The 16,382-nt window shown below is 37.1% G+C and overlaps 1 protein-coding gene across 2 annotated transcripts in view; it reads left to right on the top strand.

Annotated features, from left to right (window-relative positions):
- The first annotated feature begins 355 nt into the window (after positions 1 to 355).
- The window catches only part of NBEAL1 (neurobeachin like 1), an 82,699-nt gene continuing 66,672 nt past the window's right edge, over positions 356 to 16,382 (top strand). The window contains exons 1-10 of one of the 2 annotated variants that reach the window (XM_070956805.1): positions 356 to 474; positions 1,308 to 1,389; positions 1,932 to 2,059; positions 3,086 to 3,168; positions 5,166 to 5,251; positions 7,032 to 7,338; positions 9,673 to 9,779; positions 12,837 to 12,923; positions 14,557 to 14,640; positions 16,071 to 16,169. In XM_070956805.1, the coding sequence (XP_070812906.1) occupies positions 1,366 to 1,389; positions 1,932 to 2,059; positions 3,086 to 3,168; positions 5,166 to 5,251; positions 7,032 to 7,338; positions 9,673 to 9,779; positions 12,837 to 12,923; positions 14,557 to 14,640; positions 16,071 to 16,169 (1,005 nt within the window). In that variant the 5' untranslated portion in view covers positions 356 to 474; positions 1,308 to 1,365. The remainder of the gene's footprint in view (positions 475 to 1,307; positions 1,390 to 1,931; positions 2,060 to 3,085; positions 3,169 to 5,165; positions 5,252 to 7,031; positions 7,339 to 9,672; positions 9,780 to 12,836; positions 12,924 to 14,556; positions 14,641 to 16,070; positions 16,170 to 16,382) is intronic. The other variant, XM_070956806.1, reaches the window with a different exon arrangement.

Here is a 16,382-nt window from a genome sequence, read left to right as displayed (position 1 = left end):
CAAGTCTTTACTCTGAATGAGGTCAGACTTGGGTTCTATGCTTTACTTTGGTTTGGCTTTGGTTTTAGCTTTTCTTGTAAAGCATAGAAGGGTGGGAACCGGCCTCCCTTCAGGGGGAAAGCTGTTGCTCGATGAGGAGGTTGCCACTAAGGTCATATTCTGGAACCCAACTTCTTTTTAGCTTTTGAGAGACCTTGTCATGTAGGCAGATTGTACCTGGAGAAAATAGTGTCGTAGCTAAGAAGGTCCAAAGCTACAATTATGTCAATGACTGTTGTTTTTTGCCTCTCATATTTACTGGCTTTATTTTAGGGTGGATGACATTCCCCCTGGAATATCTCTGCTTCCTGATAACATTCTTCAAGTTTTGAGGCTCCAGCTGCTGCACTGCGTCCAGAAATTATCAGAAGGGTTGGAGGAGCCACAACAAGCACTGACACTTCTCCTAGTCAAGTTTTTCATCATTCTTTGCCGGTATCTTTTTTCACCTAATTATCTTTTCAAAATGCAGGGAGTGTCAAGAAAGAAAATCCTGATATATCCTATTTCCATTATTTTTCTTTTGATTTTTTGCTTACTGATTTCCGAGTATACCTGCTCAATTTCTTCTCTTTCTGTATTCTTCCCATTTCCCCCCCTCCCCTCTATCTCTTTTTCTCTCTTGGAAGTATAGCATCAAATTAGTATGGGAGTTACAACATTGGCTATACCTATGGTAACTGAATTCACATTATCAAAATTGCTATGCTTTTATCTGGTTTGTATATTTGCTGTTTTGTTTTTATATTGTGAACTGCCCACGTTGTTGAGTGCCTGGCTGTGTCCAATCAAAATAAATATTTTAAAAATCATGTTCAGTCATGATTTGATTTATCTGTGGGTTGTTGAAGAAGGCATAATGGGAACCACCTCATATTAACTCATGTTTAGCCATAAGTTGCTTTCAAAGCTAGGATGATATATCATTCTAAGCCAGAAGTAACCATATTATAGTTAGCATAATATGTGGCTTCAGCTATTGAAAATATAACTGGTCATTCTGATATTAGCACATTTGCTATATCAGGTCTAAGCTTACATATTATCATTGTCCAGATCTATATACTTTGCTGCTCTGGATTATTTTGAGACTATATTAGGGGGAAAAAAGTGAGATTTTAAAACATGTAGCACCTCATACTTGGCATTTTGGAATATTTAAACATTTGTGTAAGAATAATTTTGGAAATCTCTGTAGATATTCCTCTCCATCAGTCATCTTCTATCATACAATTGCTTCACCTCTTACGTGTTTCATTCTGTTTCAGAAATTTAGATAATGTGGAAGAGATTGGGACTTGTTCCTATATTAACCATGTGATTACAATGACCACACTCTACATTCAGCAGGTAAGTGAATATGCAATGGCCAGAAGGATGACCATTGCATGACCAGATTATTAGAACTCTAAAGGGGTTAAGCAGTGGGAGCAAACTGAGGCTAAAGTTGATCCTCAGAAGAGCCTTTGCAGCCACATACATCTGAATCAAGTGACTGGCTGGCTGGCAGGGAACTCAGTGAGGTGGAGGTAGCTTAAATGTGTTATTCTCCTTTTGGTGTGTGCTTCACCAGGTCATGACTAATGCGGCCTTTAGGATCAAAACATTTGTCTGATTGTGTTATAGCTAAAAACAGAAAAGCAAAACAAGTAGGATTAAAAACCTCTTCATTCTTATATATGTTCATAGTGATCATATGCCATGGGTTGGTTCACATATAATTTGTGGTTTGTTTGAGCTAGGTTTGCTGAACAAGCAATGCGGATACATTTATACATAGGTAGCAAACTGAGGATGTACCAATAGTTTTTAATTCAAGCCATTAAAATGTTTGTAAAACACTTCTAGAGTGTTTTACACTATGATGAAAAACTTATTTGTTACTTCTTTAGCTAAAGACTAAAACAAAAGAGAAAGAAGTGGCAGATCAAACATCTATAGAAGAGTTTGTGCGACATGCGCTGGCTTTTTGTGAAAGTCTTTATGATCCATATAGGAATTGGAGGCAACGAATTGCAGGGTATGTGAGAATATTATATTAACACTCTGTTCTTGTTATTTTAATCTCTTTAAAGTAAAGATGCAAAATATATCATCCCACAAAATGTAATACTAAGTAGAAAATATATTGATTAGACAAGGGGATTGGGGCCTCATGTAATCCTGCCCGTCAAATTGTCTACACTTGTGATATGTTACCAGAATACAGTATAAGCCTGCCAGTCAGATGCATCAGGACCCTTCTGTATCACCCACCACAGGAGAGACTGAATGAGAGGCTGCACCCAGTTTATGCTATTAAGGAGATTAGATGGACCTCATCTTTCTTTAAATTTGAACAGATTATGTCATAAAATACTCAAATTTCTATCTGATGCTGCACTCAGATATTCAGTCTGGAAAATAATGGTTACCCATTTTGGAATAAGACAGGATGTTAAAACAATAAATTAAAACAATGTTTTAATTCTGGCTTCTTTTAAAACGTTTAAAATGGCAGAAGGGAATATTAATTATAAAATGGCAGCAAAAGGCAGAGTATAAATCAAATCAAAGAAATCAATTAAAAATTTCCTTGTATGTATGGCTCACATCCTGAAGATTCAATAGGAAAAGACTTCTTTTGGATGTGGGCTTTTTAAACGGAGATGTACTTATACAGTATCATTTACAGCTATAGGAGTTGGTGTAATAATTTTTTTATCATCCGGAAGAAGCCATCACTTCTAGGAGATAGAAAGATCAGTTAAGCCCATTGTTTTTCTAAATACTATGGTTTCTCTTCAGATCATATAAATCTTTATGTAAATAAGATCAGATATATTTATAAAAGTTGCACTGTTAAAGCCACATTTTCTTAAAGTTTATATTTTTCGGCTTGATGCAGAAATAAAAACAACCCAAGGGGTATTTTAAGAATGTCATGTGAAATAAATATTATACAGAATCAATGTTTTATTAATGAACCTATGTTTTGGTATAACTAAAATGTGTTTTGAAGCTTTATTATAAATGAATATGATTTCTCTCTCTTAATATATTGTAGGCGTATTCTGAGCACAGTTGAAAAAAGTAGACAAAAATACAAACCAGCTTTACTCACAGTGGAATTTGTCCCTTTCTTTTACCGTGAGTACTTTATCATAATTTCCTACCATTCAGAATTGTTTTAAAGTGAGAATCTTTCCGAAATAAGAATTGTTCCATAGTTTTCCATTTAAAGGTGTGGGGTCCTGGTGTTCTCTGAGCTTATCAATAATTTGAAGATGATAAGTAATTAAGCAATTTATTATTGACCTGATGCATTCTGGATAATAAAGGTGCTTTTTCAATGCTACAGCATTGTCCTGGGATGTCTGTGATAGAAAATATCTTGCCCAAGCCTCCTCCGCTCCTGGTGGGGTCCTGGGATACATCACAGCACACATCCATCTATATGTGGTAGTGTTTTTTGAGAGCTCACAAGAGGTGTCCCAGAAACCTGTCTGCATATGAATCATAAATGTCGCATGTCTTTTATTTTCCCTCTTAATGGATCTGTCATGAGTCACAGATTTGCAACTGGCTTAATTGCTCTTTTTTTAATTAAAACACCTTAGATCTGAAATAGGTGCCACCAAGAACAGTGGTTTTTCATGAAGTGTGAAGACGACTCATCATCTAAATCTCAGAAGCCAGTGTAGCGGTTCTTTAAACATTGTGGAAAATGTTGCAAAAATGACTGTCACAAGTTATTGGCACAGTAATAACAGCACTTTTTGAAAGTAATTGAGTATACTATATTTCTTCCTTTGAAATCAAGTCTGAAATGTAAGATCCATACATTTCTGAGGGGAAAACCTGTAATCACTGTTGAAGTTGGGATGTAGTTTACAAAAGGCAAAAAATATGAATTTTTATTATTTATGAGTTAAAATCCCTTTCAGCGTTAATGTGGATCTCTCTATGCTGTTTAACTTGCACAGTTAAGCTTTTGAATGCTCTTTTTGTTTCAAAACTTGTTTGCATTTGATTACACCTCTCTCTTGAAGACTAAATAGTGACTTTTTAATAGTGCAGGTTTCTGCCATCACTGGGAACTTCTCAGGATACTAAATTCCAAAAAAAATAATCTGTGGTAGTTTTGGCAGCAGTTAGGTTATGGGTCAAGCTATTGCTATGGCAACAATTCCCAGGTTAATGTTTATTACTAAGCAAAAATTCTTTAGGTCAGTTGTAATTGCCTTCTATGAGGTAAGGTTTAAGATTAGATACATTATAATGATTTTTTCAGTGGCAATTTGAGTCAACATCCAGTTTGCCATAAAACATTAGCCTTCCCAAAAATAATATGGGGAACTATCTATGGCTACTTAGACATTTCATTATGTTCAACATATTTTATTTAAATATCTAAAAGCTGTGTAACCCTTTGAATGGTTTTATCACTTTGTTTGACACCCTGCTGATTTTGAACAACAACTTCCACAATCCCTGGCCAGGGTGGCTGGGCCTGTTGGGATTCCAAAGCATCTGAATGATACCATTTTGAATAAGCATCTGGAGTCTTTTGCTTTGGTTCCAGACTAACTGCACCTTTCAGTGTGAATTTAAAACCAGATAGTCTTAGCTACAATTAGGAGAGAAAGACATCTCTAATTTATAATGGTGGCCAATTTAGTTACATTTTACTAAACTATGGTTAAAATGGCTTCTTATGTGAGAGAATAGACCTGAAGCTCACTGCACCTCATTTTTCTATTTCATTCAGCATTGAGAAAAGTGGGCCAATATCTTACAAGATTAATCTGAATATTAGCTAGTTAAAGTACTTTTAATATTTAACGCAATCTTATTTTCCAAACTTATCCAGTATAGTCAAGGTACATTTCACTGTTTGATTTAAAAAAAACCATATTTTGTGTAAGCTGCCACTAGAATGAGCAGGAATCTCTTTTGCAGGACGAGATAGCCAAGCTCAACCTTATCTCTTAGCTTTTCGGTTGTGCCTGCTTTGCCCAGTTTGGGAGGATTGGATTCCCCTGGCTGCAGTGTAGGATGAAAGGCTGCAACTTGTAATTCCTTCTCTGGTAGTGATTTTTGTGAGCTGAAAGTTCATACACAAGGAATTTGTTCTTTGTTTTCAGAGTGTTTTCAAGAAAGTGAGCATCTCAAAGAGAACCTCAAATGTTGTCTGTTACATCTCTTTGGAGCTATTGTGGCTGGTGGGCAGGTGAGAAGAAGTTAATATCCTTTTCTTAATCATTGGGATGTGGGACTTATATCTGTATTGCATCATCACTTTGTGGCTTGTGTTTTATGACACTTTCCAAAAGTGAAGAATTTGGAATAGAAATAAGCAAGGTGGAATGAAATTGTTGTTTTATGAGACAGACTGTAGTTCAGAGGTAAAATGCACTCATGCTCCTTTAATATCTTGAGAAAGATCCTTCCAGTGGACTCAGTTTAACATTAAAACAATGCTACTTATGATGTTCTAGTAATGAAACTGACTCTTTTCCATTTTTCTTATGCAATCTGATTTCATCCAGTTGCAAAGATGTATAATTAATGAAAATCCGTTATAAATAGCTTGTCCTAAAAGATGGTTAGACTGAGACAATATCTTAAGTAAATAAAATAGTGCCATTAGGCTCAAAGAAGAAGAACGTGTGCTTTTTCCTGAGATTGGTGAGCATAATGTACTGAAAGTAGCAAAGTAGTGTAAAGCTATGTGCAATTTTATATTAAGAATTTTTCTACAAGAATAGACTGAAAATGTAACATTTCTGGTTAATACTTATTATAGTGGAAAGCATTTCAGCTATGGGAACATGGGACTGACTTTATATTGAGTTCCACTAGTTAGGCAGTCTACGTGTGTTTTATTTTCTTTAACTATCTGAATTTCCAAGATGTCTCATGAGAAAAGCTTTCTTCTGACCCTTAGTGCACGTGTGTGTGTGTGTGTGAGAGAGAGAGAGAGGAAGAAAGAGAGAGAGAGAGAGAGAGAGAGAGAGAGCGCATATGAGCAATGGTACCACATGGCTCAGTAGGCACATGGAATTTTGGGAGTCTTTTGTGAGTTTTTTCTTTCTTTTGTGATTATATTTTTTTAACAGTTAAGATACTATGCAATTTTTGCTTCATTTCCTACCCACAAGTAGCAAAACATTGCCTCTGCTTGGCAATTATCACCAAATTTTGATGCCATAAAATTCTAGGCCAGTGATGGCTAACCTTTTTGCCATCGCGTGCCAGGAGAGGGGGGGGGCGGGGGAAGGTTGCGCGTGTATGTGCCCACCTGCATGCGTGCACAACCCCCCCCCCGCTCCTGACACATGATGGCCTGGTAGGCCCGTTTTTCTTTCTTACCTGGTTCCAGATCGTCTCTATTTATCTGGGAAGGGTCAAAACAGTCTCTAGGAGCCTCTCTAGGAGTCCCTGGAGGCTGGGAACAGCAAAAAACATCACTTCCTGTCCCACCGGGAGTCGGGAAATGGACCCTTTCAGCCTCCGTAGGGCCTCCAAGGGAGTGGGAAAGGCTGTTTTCGCCCTTCCCAGACAAATAGAGAGGATCTGGAGCCAGGTAAGAAAGAAAAACGGGCCTTCCCCATCCCCCAGACCCTCCAGAGGCAGTAAACAGCCTGTTTCCCTACTTCTGATGGGCCCAGAAGGCCCGAAAATCAGCTGGCCAGCATGCGCATGCGCCCCAGAGCTGAGCTGGCATGCCCACTAATATGGCTCTGTGTGCCACAGGTTCGCCATCACGGTTCTAGGCAATCTGAGCATGTTTGATGGTTAGGGTGAAACACAAAACACATCTTCAATAAGTTCTTATGTGATTCCACTATCAAAGGAAAAAGTACTTTCGTATCCAACCACAGGATTAACTTGCTCTTTTTGTCCAAGACACATGATTTCAAACTTGTTTCTTGTGCCTACGTATACTTCTTAAAAAGGAATTGTTCCTGATTATTTTGATAGTGAAGCGGTTTTATTATTAACTTTAGAGAAATGCTCTTCAAGCCATCTCTCCTGCCACCATGGAAGTCTTGATGCGTGTCCTGGCAGATTGTGATATGTGGGATAACAGAGACCCAGATGAAGTGAGCAGGAAGGCCGAGCTGACGTTGAAGTGCCTGACAGAAGTGGTGCACATTCTTCTCACTAGTAGTTCGGACCAGCGGCAAGTGGAAACCAGCACCATACTGGAGAACTATTTCAAGCTGCTGAACTCGGATCATGAGGCTTTGCCGAACTCAAGAAGGTCCCGTCAGTGGGAAAGCAGATTCATTACACTGCAGATTCAAATGCTGAGTGAGTAACAGGATCCTTTGGGGAAGAGAAGGGCAGGACAGCTTTTGAAATAAAACTTTTTTGAAATAAAACAAGCAACATTAAGCAGCTGAAATGTCCATAGCTACAATAAAATGACAGTTCTTCAGTAACCAGTGCAGTAAATAATTTCTCTGATTTTCAGGGGGCATGTTCTCTGCAAGGACATGTAGACTCTGCACACAGTTTTTTTTTTTTTTTTTTTAACTAGGTGAACAATTAAAGAAGAAACTTTTTTTAATTATGTTGTCTGGGCAGGAATTAGAAGCTAGGACTGTAAACTAGGGTTTGCCTTTGCTTTATGATTTCTGGCTTATTAGGGAATATCAACCCAGAGCCCGGTTTTAAATGACACACTAGACAAATTGGTCCTGGGTTGTTAAGAGAACATCACTAGTGAAAGGAACCAAGTGGTGTGTTCAAGGATCTTAGCACTCTACAGTGATGACTAACCATGCCAATGCAGCAAGTATCTCTTTCATGAGCTTCAGCTAATGGTCCTGACTGAGGAGTGAGTGCAATTTCTATCTGTTTAAATAATTTCAGTGCAGACTAAATATCCCTAGAGTGGCTTACTAGAATTGCAAGAATTGTAATCAGCTAAGTATTCCACATTCTTTGTCAAAGTTCACTCAGAAGAGGCAAATAGAACACCTATTCTTTAGGCCAGGGGTGTCAAAGTGGATTTCTTCGAGGGCTGGATCAGCATTGTAGTTCTCCTCTGCAGGCTGGGGTGGGGTGGGGGGAGACGGGACAGAAGGCTCCTGCAGCACCCTGCCAGCCAAAATGGTGGGAGCAGGGGGGCTGCGGGAGGCCTCCACACTGCCCGTTTTTGACTGGCAGAATGCTACTGGAGGCCGGGGAGGCCTAAACTGGGCTGTGTGGAGGCCGCGGGAGGTCTCTATGCAGCCCATTTTTGGCCGGGAAAGTGGTGCAGGAAACCATGGAGGCCAAAAATGGGCAGCGGGGGACGGGGGGCTACACGTGGCCCATTTTGGACGTTGGAGGCACTGCAGGCTAGTCCTTTGATATTTCCAGGCCAGCCCCGCAGGCTGGATTTAAGCACCCCACTGGCCGGATCCGGCCTGCGGGCCTTGAGTTTGACACCCCTGCTCTAGGCAGAAAGATTTCCCACAGGCGTTTAACAATTATTTGACAGGCTGGTTTAAGGATTTTAACAAATTGTATTCTTGCACTTCTTTAAAGCAGTGATATTGAGAAGGCAGCTTCAGTTGATGGCTATTTCCTTTTCTTTGGCATGATTTGCAGGATAAAGAAAGTTCAGGAGAATGAGTGTCCTTCAGCTATATCTTTCTGGCTTCTCTTCTATTTATATTGGCCCGAAATTGCTAGAGCATTGTTAGCATTGTTAGAGCATTAATGAGGAATCCCAGATACTTAACAGTTTCCTTCTACTTCTTCTGGATCTGTCCCTAATAAGCTTTAGTCTGGTTCTGCTGTTTATCCTGACTGACTTTCTAGAGATCTTAAAGGAGAGAGATGCAGGGTTCTATCATTCATATTGTTGTTTAGATTTCTGGCCTTGAAATCTAAAAAAATGTACAATATACATAGGGATGTCACTGCGTCGGTGAGGTAATTTGACATGAAAGAAAATGTCCAGAATCTTCCAATGAACTCCAAGTTCAAGTGTAAAACTGTTATTTCTAGGCTACAAAATCTGTAGGACTACTAGATGGCAGCAGATTGATACAGAAACTGAAAAAAAAATATTTGCAACTCTCTTTCATTAACCCTAATCAGATGGAGGTTTGAAGTTGACTTTCCCTGTGACCAGTTTAACACTATACTACTACTGCTAAATAATAAAAAAATATATCAACGTTTTTAAAGAAGGCAGGTAGTTTGACGCTGTATACTGATGTGAATCAATTATATAATTTTTTAATTAATTGCATTGTTAGTAAACAAACCTGTTTTAAAAGTACAATTCCATATTGGTGGTAGGAAAAATTGTATATTCATTCCTTACTTTTATATAAATATTACTCCTACATAATACTTTTATATAAATATTTATATAAATATTACTCCTACATAATTAGCTATTGCCTTTATATCCCAATTTGGCTTCTTTGAGCCATCTGATTGTCCAATGTAAGAGGTGAAGATATATCTTTTTGATCCATTAGAGTTTTTTCTAAATAGTAACATAATTTTAATGGTAAAAAAGTATTTCCTGTTTTTTTTTCTCTTAACAAATTACTTAAATTCCTTTGGAGGGAGACTAAAGCAATGTAATTATTTTAAGATATGATTCTTTCCTCTTTGATTTTTGGTTTTTCTTTTTTTAAGATGCAATCACTGCTATGTTGGACTGCGCAGATCGGCCTGTTCTGCAAGCCATTTTCCTTAATAGTAACTGCTTTGAGCATCTTATTCGACTGCTGCAGAATTGCAAGGTAAACAAAAGATTGTAAGAAATATATTCATAATCTTTTGGACATCCATTTGATTAGTTTTAACAGAACCATTTCAGTTATATTCTGGGAGCAAATCTGATTCTTTATTAAATTTAGTTCAAAGAGTGGATCCTGCTTACTTCTATGGTGACCTAGTTTTTAATAGTTTTTCAGAGGAGTGTCTTGTCCTTAAAGCACCAGTAGCAGGGAAGAGTATGAATACTAAAGTCTTCTCACAAAGGATTCCTTCCTTATATATCCTTTTTATTTAACTGCAGCGCTGTATGAATTGAGAAAACCTTCAATTGCACAAGTTGTAGTGGGAATTATATAGGTTGAAGCCTAATTCATCTAGAAGTCATCCCGTTGGACAAAACATGGATAATGATGACATGGGTATTAATATTGAATAAAAGAAGAAAGAAGAGTACATAATAGGATTTCCTGTCTGAAAACCTGGAGTGGCACTGATGGATAATGAAGGCCATGCAAAGATCTTACAACTAGAGGACTAGGGTTGTGCAGTATTTCAGAATTGAAGAGGAAAAAGTGCTAAGTGCCCTGGTGCCCACATTGCTCTATAGGCAGCTTCTTAAATGAAGTGCATCTTTTCCTGGAATCATACTATAGCCATGGAAGATAGCTATGCAATTCCAGGATAAGATGCAGCTGCTTTATGGAATTATGGACAAATGCTGCAGAAGCACATTCAAATACATGCTAATGGCTGACACAGGGAGGGAAAAGTGACTCGTATCAAGAGATTGTTAATTTGTCTCCCACATTATGTGGAAAGATTGATGATCAGGTACCATACCTGTCTCTGCATAGTTCAGACAAATGGCATCATTTTTTGTGGAAATCGGGACCAAATTTTCACCCCATCAGGAGAGCATTATGTTTGTTGAACATAAATTCCAAAGGATCTTCTTAAATGGAGAGTTGAAGTTGCAATTTGGTCTTTCTAAAGACCAAATAAATGAGGAACTTCAGCTCTTTTGTCATCTTAATATTGTTCTCACTCAATAGGACTTCTGGGCAGACATGAATAACTCAGGCCTTAGTTCTATTTTGTGTGAGAAAAAAAATCTGTTTGCCTTCACAATATAGTTAGTCCTGATATGCAATCCATTATCTATCATGAAATGAAAACCATAATTTATTTCAGCATTTTATTAACAATGTCATTATTTTTGCATTGTTTATGAACTTGTTCAATCTAAGGCAGATAACTGAATTTAAAATTAGAGATAATCAGATAATGTACCCCTATAATTAGCTCCCTTGGGTTTAGGGTTTTACTTCAAAAGTCTTTGTTAGGTATATGTTTTGCTGCACAACTGCATATACCGTATATAAGGGTTTGGGGTAAACATCTATAGGTTAGTCATGCTTCATATCCATGTTGCATTCTGCACATGAATAGGGGAATGGGGTGATTAATCTTCATAACCCATGTTGCGTGGGTTTATTTTAATCCCAAATATATCAAGATTGGCCAGTCATAGTTGGGAGATCATTGAGAAACCATATTTATCTCTTCTTGGGTTTCTTCCTTGAAGAAAGGCAGCATGGCATTAGGTTTTTGTGTGTGTTGCCTATTGATTACATCTGTCCAAACCTGACACATACTAGTAGTGCTCCTAATTTCTCAGTCATTCCAGAGAATCTAAATATGTCATAAAAATCATGCAGGTCATTTTACCAAAGCTTGCTGGTTTTGAGGCAAAATAACCTAACACCCTTTCCCTTTTCAACTATGGCTAGTACTTACCTAATATCTTCCCTTAACTAAGTTATGAAATTAAAAAGTAACAAGGAATTGCAAATTCTCAGCAGAAGGAAACTTTAAATACGTATTAGCTGTAAGTACATGTAAACCTTAATTATGGTTAAGATCGCTAGAGGTGTAAAAATAATTTGTCAAAAAGAAAAGCTGCTGGAGAAAACCATTCTATCAACCATCTTTGCTGAAAACAATGACAATATTTTCTATTGACCTGCTGAATTTAGACACAGGACTTATTTGCAAGTTCGTTATTAATAATGTATATTGCTTAGAGGGACAGAGAAGAGGAGAAATGCCAGATTTGGGCACTTTTCTTTTCTATCTCAATGGGTCCTTGAGGACTGCCACCTCACATTTGATTTTGCTGTGAGCTCATTTGGAAAAGAGCAACAATCCTAGAATTATTTTCTTTGTGCAAAGAGAACTCTTACAGTACTTGCTATAAGTATTCTGGTAATTTGTAGGGATACACACAACATGTAAGTTATGTTTTGTTTTAAGCTTATGTTAAACATGCATTTCGAAATATAGTTCAAGTTGGCTGGATTCTGACAAAAGAAAACGAAGGGATTTAAATATTTTGACCACGGGGATAGTAGGAACTTGGAACAAACTTTCTCCTCCATTGTTTTTCATCCTGGTGCCATAAAAGTGCTGGACCAATCTAGGGTTTTATTTCAATGAAGATTTCTTTTACTTGTTTTTAAAAAATGCTGAGCTAATCTCACTAACATTCTTTCAGATAGCAACTAATCTCTCCTTAAGGTTAAAAAAAAAGTCAGCCAGGCAGGCAAAATCAGTTAATACATTTGCTGTGCCTTTAGTTCATAGCCTACCTCTCAGGCACAGTGCCATTAAGTCAGCAACCCGTTGTCCCCTGGCAACTGTGTCTTCCATATCCCATTAATTTGATGTGGAGAGATGTCCCTGGCATTTATTCTCCAATTTTGGATTGTCTAGATGTGTTAGACTACATCTCCTCTTTCTCATTACATGCTGATTGGGGATGATGAAGTTTGTTGCCCAATGCATCTAGGCCATTGCATTTCAAATTTGGCAACTTTAAGATGCATGGATTTCAACTCTCAAAATTCCTCAACTACCACACTGCCTGGAGAATTCTGGGAACTGAAGTCCATACAACTTAAAGTTGCCAAATTCAGAATATACAGATATTGAGGTTAAGGAAAGCTACGAACTTATTACACTGGCTGTGGTGAGCTAACTAACACTTCTGTTACCATTATTCTTATCTCCCATTTTAACAGCTATTTTTAAATGCTAACAATAAGGTGGCAGACAAGAATGAGAAAGACCATGCCAACAAATTGCTGGCAGAAATGAATCAGGAACAGGTATCTCCTGCAAGTTCCATTCTGTTCTTAGCTGAAGTCAAGGTCCCCATGGCAGGTGGTTATGAACTGTTTCCTGGACTTCACTTTGAATATGAAAGAACTAGATGAATTTTGATATATTCACATGCAGTATTCACATGAAATTTATTATTTTAATTAACCCCAAACCCATATTTTAAATCTAAATTAATTGTGCTTCGAGATATGAGGTATCTAATCCATATAATACTCCATGTGTTTTTTCTAAAACTGAGAAAAGTGAAGTCCAAGAATGGAATTCAAATTTGAAAACAATCAACTGGGTGATTCTTGTTTTTATTTTTTTACCTGTCCCTCCTTTCTTGATTCTCCCCTCCCTCCCATCCTTTCATCTGTCTGTCTGTCTGTGCACTCTGGTGTAACAAGCTGTGGGGCTTTCTGGTATCTCTGGAATTTGATTTGAAATCTTGATTCTATTGCCAAAAGATCAGAGTTCATATTTCAATGGACAGTCTGAATCTGAGAGGGGAGACGTAATTGATGGATTTATTTTTAATGTTTCTTTTATGAAGAACTGAACAATGTCAGTTCTTTTTTTTCTTTTTTTTTCTTCTTCTTTAAAAAAAGATCTAGAGGCCTTAATATAAGAAGTTTGCATATAGTTAAAAGTTAATGTAAACTATGCATGTGAAACTCCATTTTTTTAAAATGTAATAGCAATCAAACATAATAGCCACAGTGGTTAGAATGCAGTACTGCAGGCTACTTCTGTTGCCTGCTGACTGCCTGCAATTTGGCAGTTCAAATCTCACCAAGCTCAAGGTTGACTCAGCCATCGGAAGTGAGTAAACTGAGGATCCAAGTTGTTGAGGGCAATATGCTGACTCTGTAAACCGCTTAGAGAGGGCTGTAAAAGCACTGTAAAGCGGTATATGTCTTATTGCTATTGCTATAATAACATTTTGCATAAAAGTCAATTCTAATACATTTTATATATATTTGTTCCGATGTATTGCACTGCAGATGAAATAGTCTTTATTTATTGTTCAGGCTCACAAATTAACCAACTGATTTGAAGGGCAATATACTTTATTTTAAATATATTTTAATTAGTAAAACTGTCTACCAATAAGATAAAGAAATCAAAAGACTTATGGTTCTTTTGAAAGGAAAGTACTATGAGGCATGGGTTATGAAGTGAAGCTATAATTGAAGTAAGGAATTAATTTATGCACACTTTAATACTACCCCAATTATCCACTAAGACCAAACTGTTTCTCACCAGCATATGTGACAAAATTTGCTTGATAAGAAGCTCCAAAGATTTTCCTTTTTCATACCACCCTTTTGAGGTTGTCCATTTAAAACATGAGATTGTCCATTTAAAGCATGAGGAAAAGCTGTCAGTCAGATTGTCTTAAATGAGTACATGTGAAGGGTTCTCTTCTCCTTGAAATGGCTTCCCTTCTCTTGTGTCTTCTTGCTTGTAGGTTGCGGTGTTATAAAATCCAATTCTTTTTCTGGGTTGATGATTGGGAAGCATGCCAAGGAACATTTTTTCTTCATTGTGGCACAAGAAGGGTGGGGTGTGCCCATTGGAGTGTCAAATTTGTCCTTATATGCCTAATACATGGTATCTTTTTTGGTTTTTTAGGTATTCCAGGGGCAGTTGGACCATTTGGCAGTATCAGCTATTCAGGCTCTCACAGCAGTGATGCACAGATCTCCAGCTGCCAAGGTCAGCATGGCTTCCTCAGAGCAGTTGGAATTCTTGTCTTTGGATATCTCTTTTATTGTACTTGCTGAAATGATGAGGACTAACAGTGGTCATATTATAGTTTGAAACAAATTACAGAAAGTGCAGCCATGCAAATGCTAGTACAGTGAGGCAATGCTACTCAGGCAGATCTCACCATTTAGCAAAATGAAGAGGACTAGAGTGGATGGTGGGTGTGGTAATTTTTAAATTACCCAAGAAGTATTTTAAGAAATCCAGCCCCTCAAAAAAATATCTAGGTTATAACTTTTCATCTTAATATGATAATATACAAACATCTGGCTGTGATTCGTTTTTTCTTATATGGTAGCTGAGCATCTAAAAATTATGTTCTTCGCCTGTTCTTCACCTGTGGTGTCACTGTATGTCAATATTTTGCTTCACTGTCTTATTCTGCCACAGGATATTTACAATTCAACTAGATCTTTTCTGGCAATCTCCCATCTTTCAGATAGCTTTTGCCTATCACAGCCTTCACTTTGGCTAGATAGAATGTGTTATTTACTGTTCTAAAAAGTCAATTCAATGGCATTCCTCTGCAGAATATCTCTGTTTTTGCCCACTGAAGAAAGTTGAATCAATTGCCCATATCTTCTGATACTGCCCTTTATACTCTCTTGAGAACAAAGATCTGATCTTTCTTTTCTTGGCAATATGTGGTGGAAACTAGGAACATCCTTGCTCACCATCACTTATGGTGATGGTGGATAACTCAGCAACAACTTTCAAGGACTTAGTAAAAATGTTCCCAACTCCAATTGTACTGCAGCTCAGCTTTCCAACCCTTATATAGAATCTGATTATTTTACTGTATTTATCTGGGGGTAATTCTTGAGCATGTCAACCCTTTATTTAGTATAATGAGTGTTTGAATATCTCAGTAGCTGTTTATATAGCAAAGCACAATCACATTCATTTAACGAGTAAATATTTTTGCCATTTGAATTATTTTGAACCCGTACTCCTGTAATCTAATTTTTAAACTTTTTCCTTTGTTCCATGCAACTTGCTTAGTCATTTTCTATCCTATTTGTATTTTTCATCTCTGAAAACATTTGTCAAGGAAATACATTCAACTTTGGCTGTTGACCAACTAAGTAGTTGCTATTACCGTACTATTATATTAACTACTGGGGGGAAATTTGATTATGTATTGATTACTAAGAAAAAACAAGTTGATTGAATTTTTATTCCAAATATATTAGAATTCACTTAAAATTATGAGAGGCTGACAAAGTTGTGAAAATGCATATATGGGAGCACATATATAAAGTATGCATGCTTATACTAGTGGAATTTGAATTGATCCTTATAAATCTTTATTATTTGTTATGATAAACATTGCCTTTCTTAGCTATATGCTGCTAATATATACTGATTTTACTCTTTAGGAAGTGTTCAAGGAACGAATTGGTTATGCCCATATATTTGAAGTTCTAAAATCTATGGGTCAGCCTTCACAAGAACTACTTGAAGAACTTCTGAATATGGTGTGGTATTTTTCTTGTTTTGAATATAATTTAAGTATAATATCTATGTTAAATTATTGCAATCAAAACAACAGAGAATCTTCTGCCTCTTTAAAGGTTAACAAGATTTAGTTTTTATACCTCCAAATCATGTTGACAAGTTGCTTGAGATATAACCTACAGTTTGCATACACACACACAGAGGAATTAATTAAAATGACAACATTAGTTTGT

The sequence above is a fragment of the Pituophis catenifer genome, unplaced genomic scaffold, assembly GCF_029215685.1.
Source record: "Pituophis catenifer annectens isolate HBS135680 unplaced genomic scaffold, rPitCat1.0.hap2 SCAF_1, whole genome shotgun sequence".
In the NCBI taxonomy this organism is placed as follows: Eukaryota; Metazoa; Chordata; class Lepidosauria; order Squamata; family Colubridae; genus Pituophis; species Pituophis catenifer.
The sequence above is the reverse complement of the archived record's forward strand: the minus strand, read 5'-3'. Positions and strand labels throughout refer to the sequence as shown.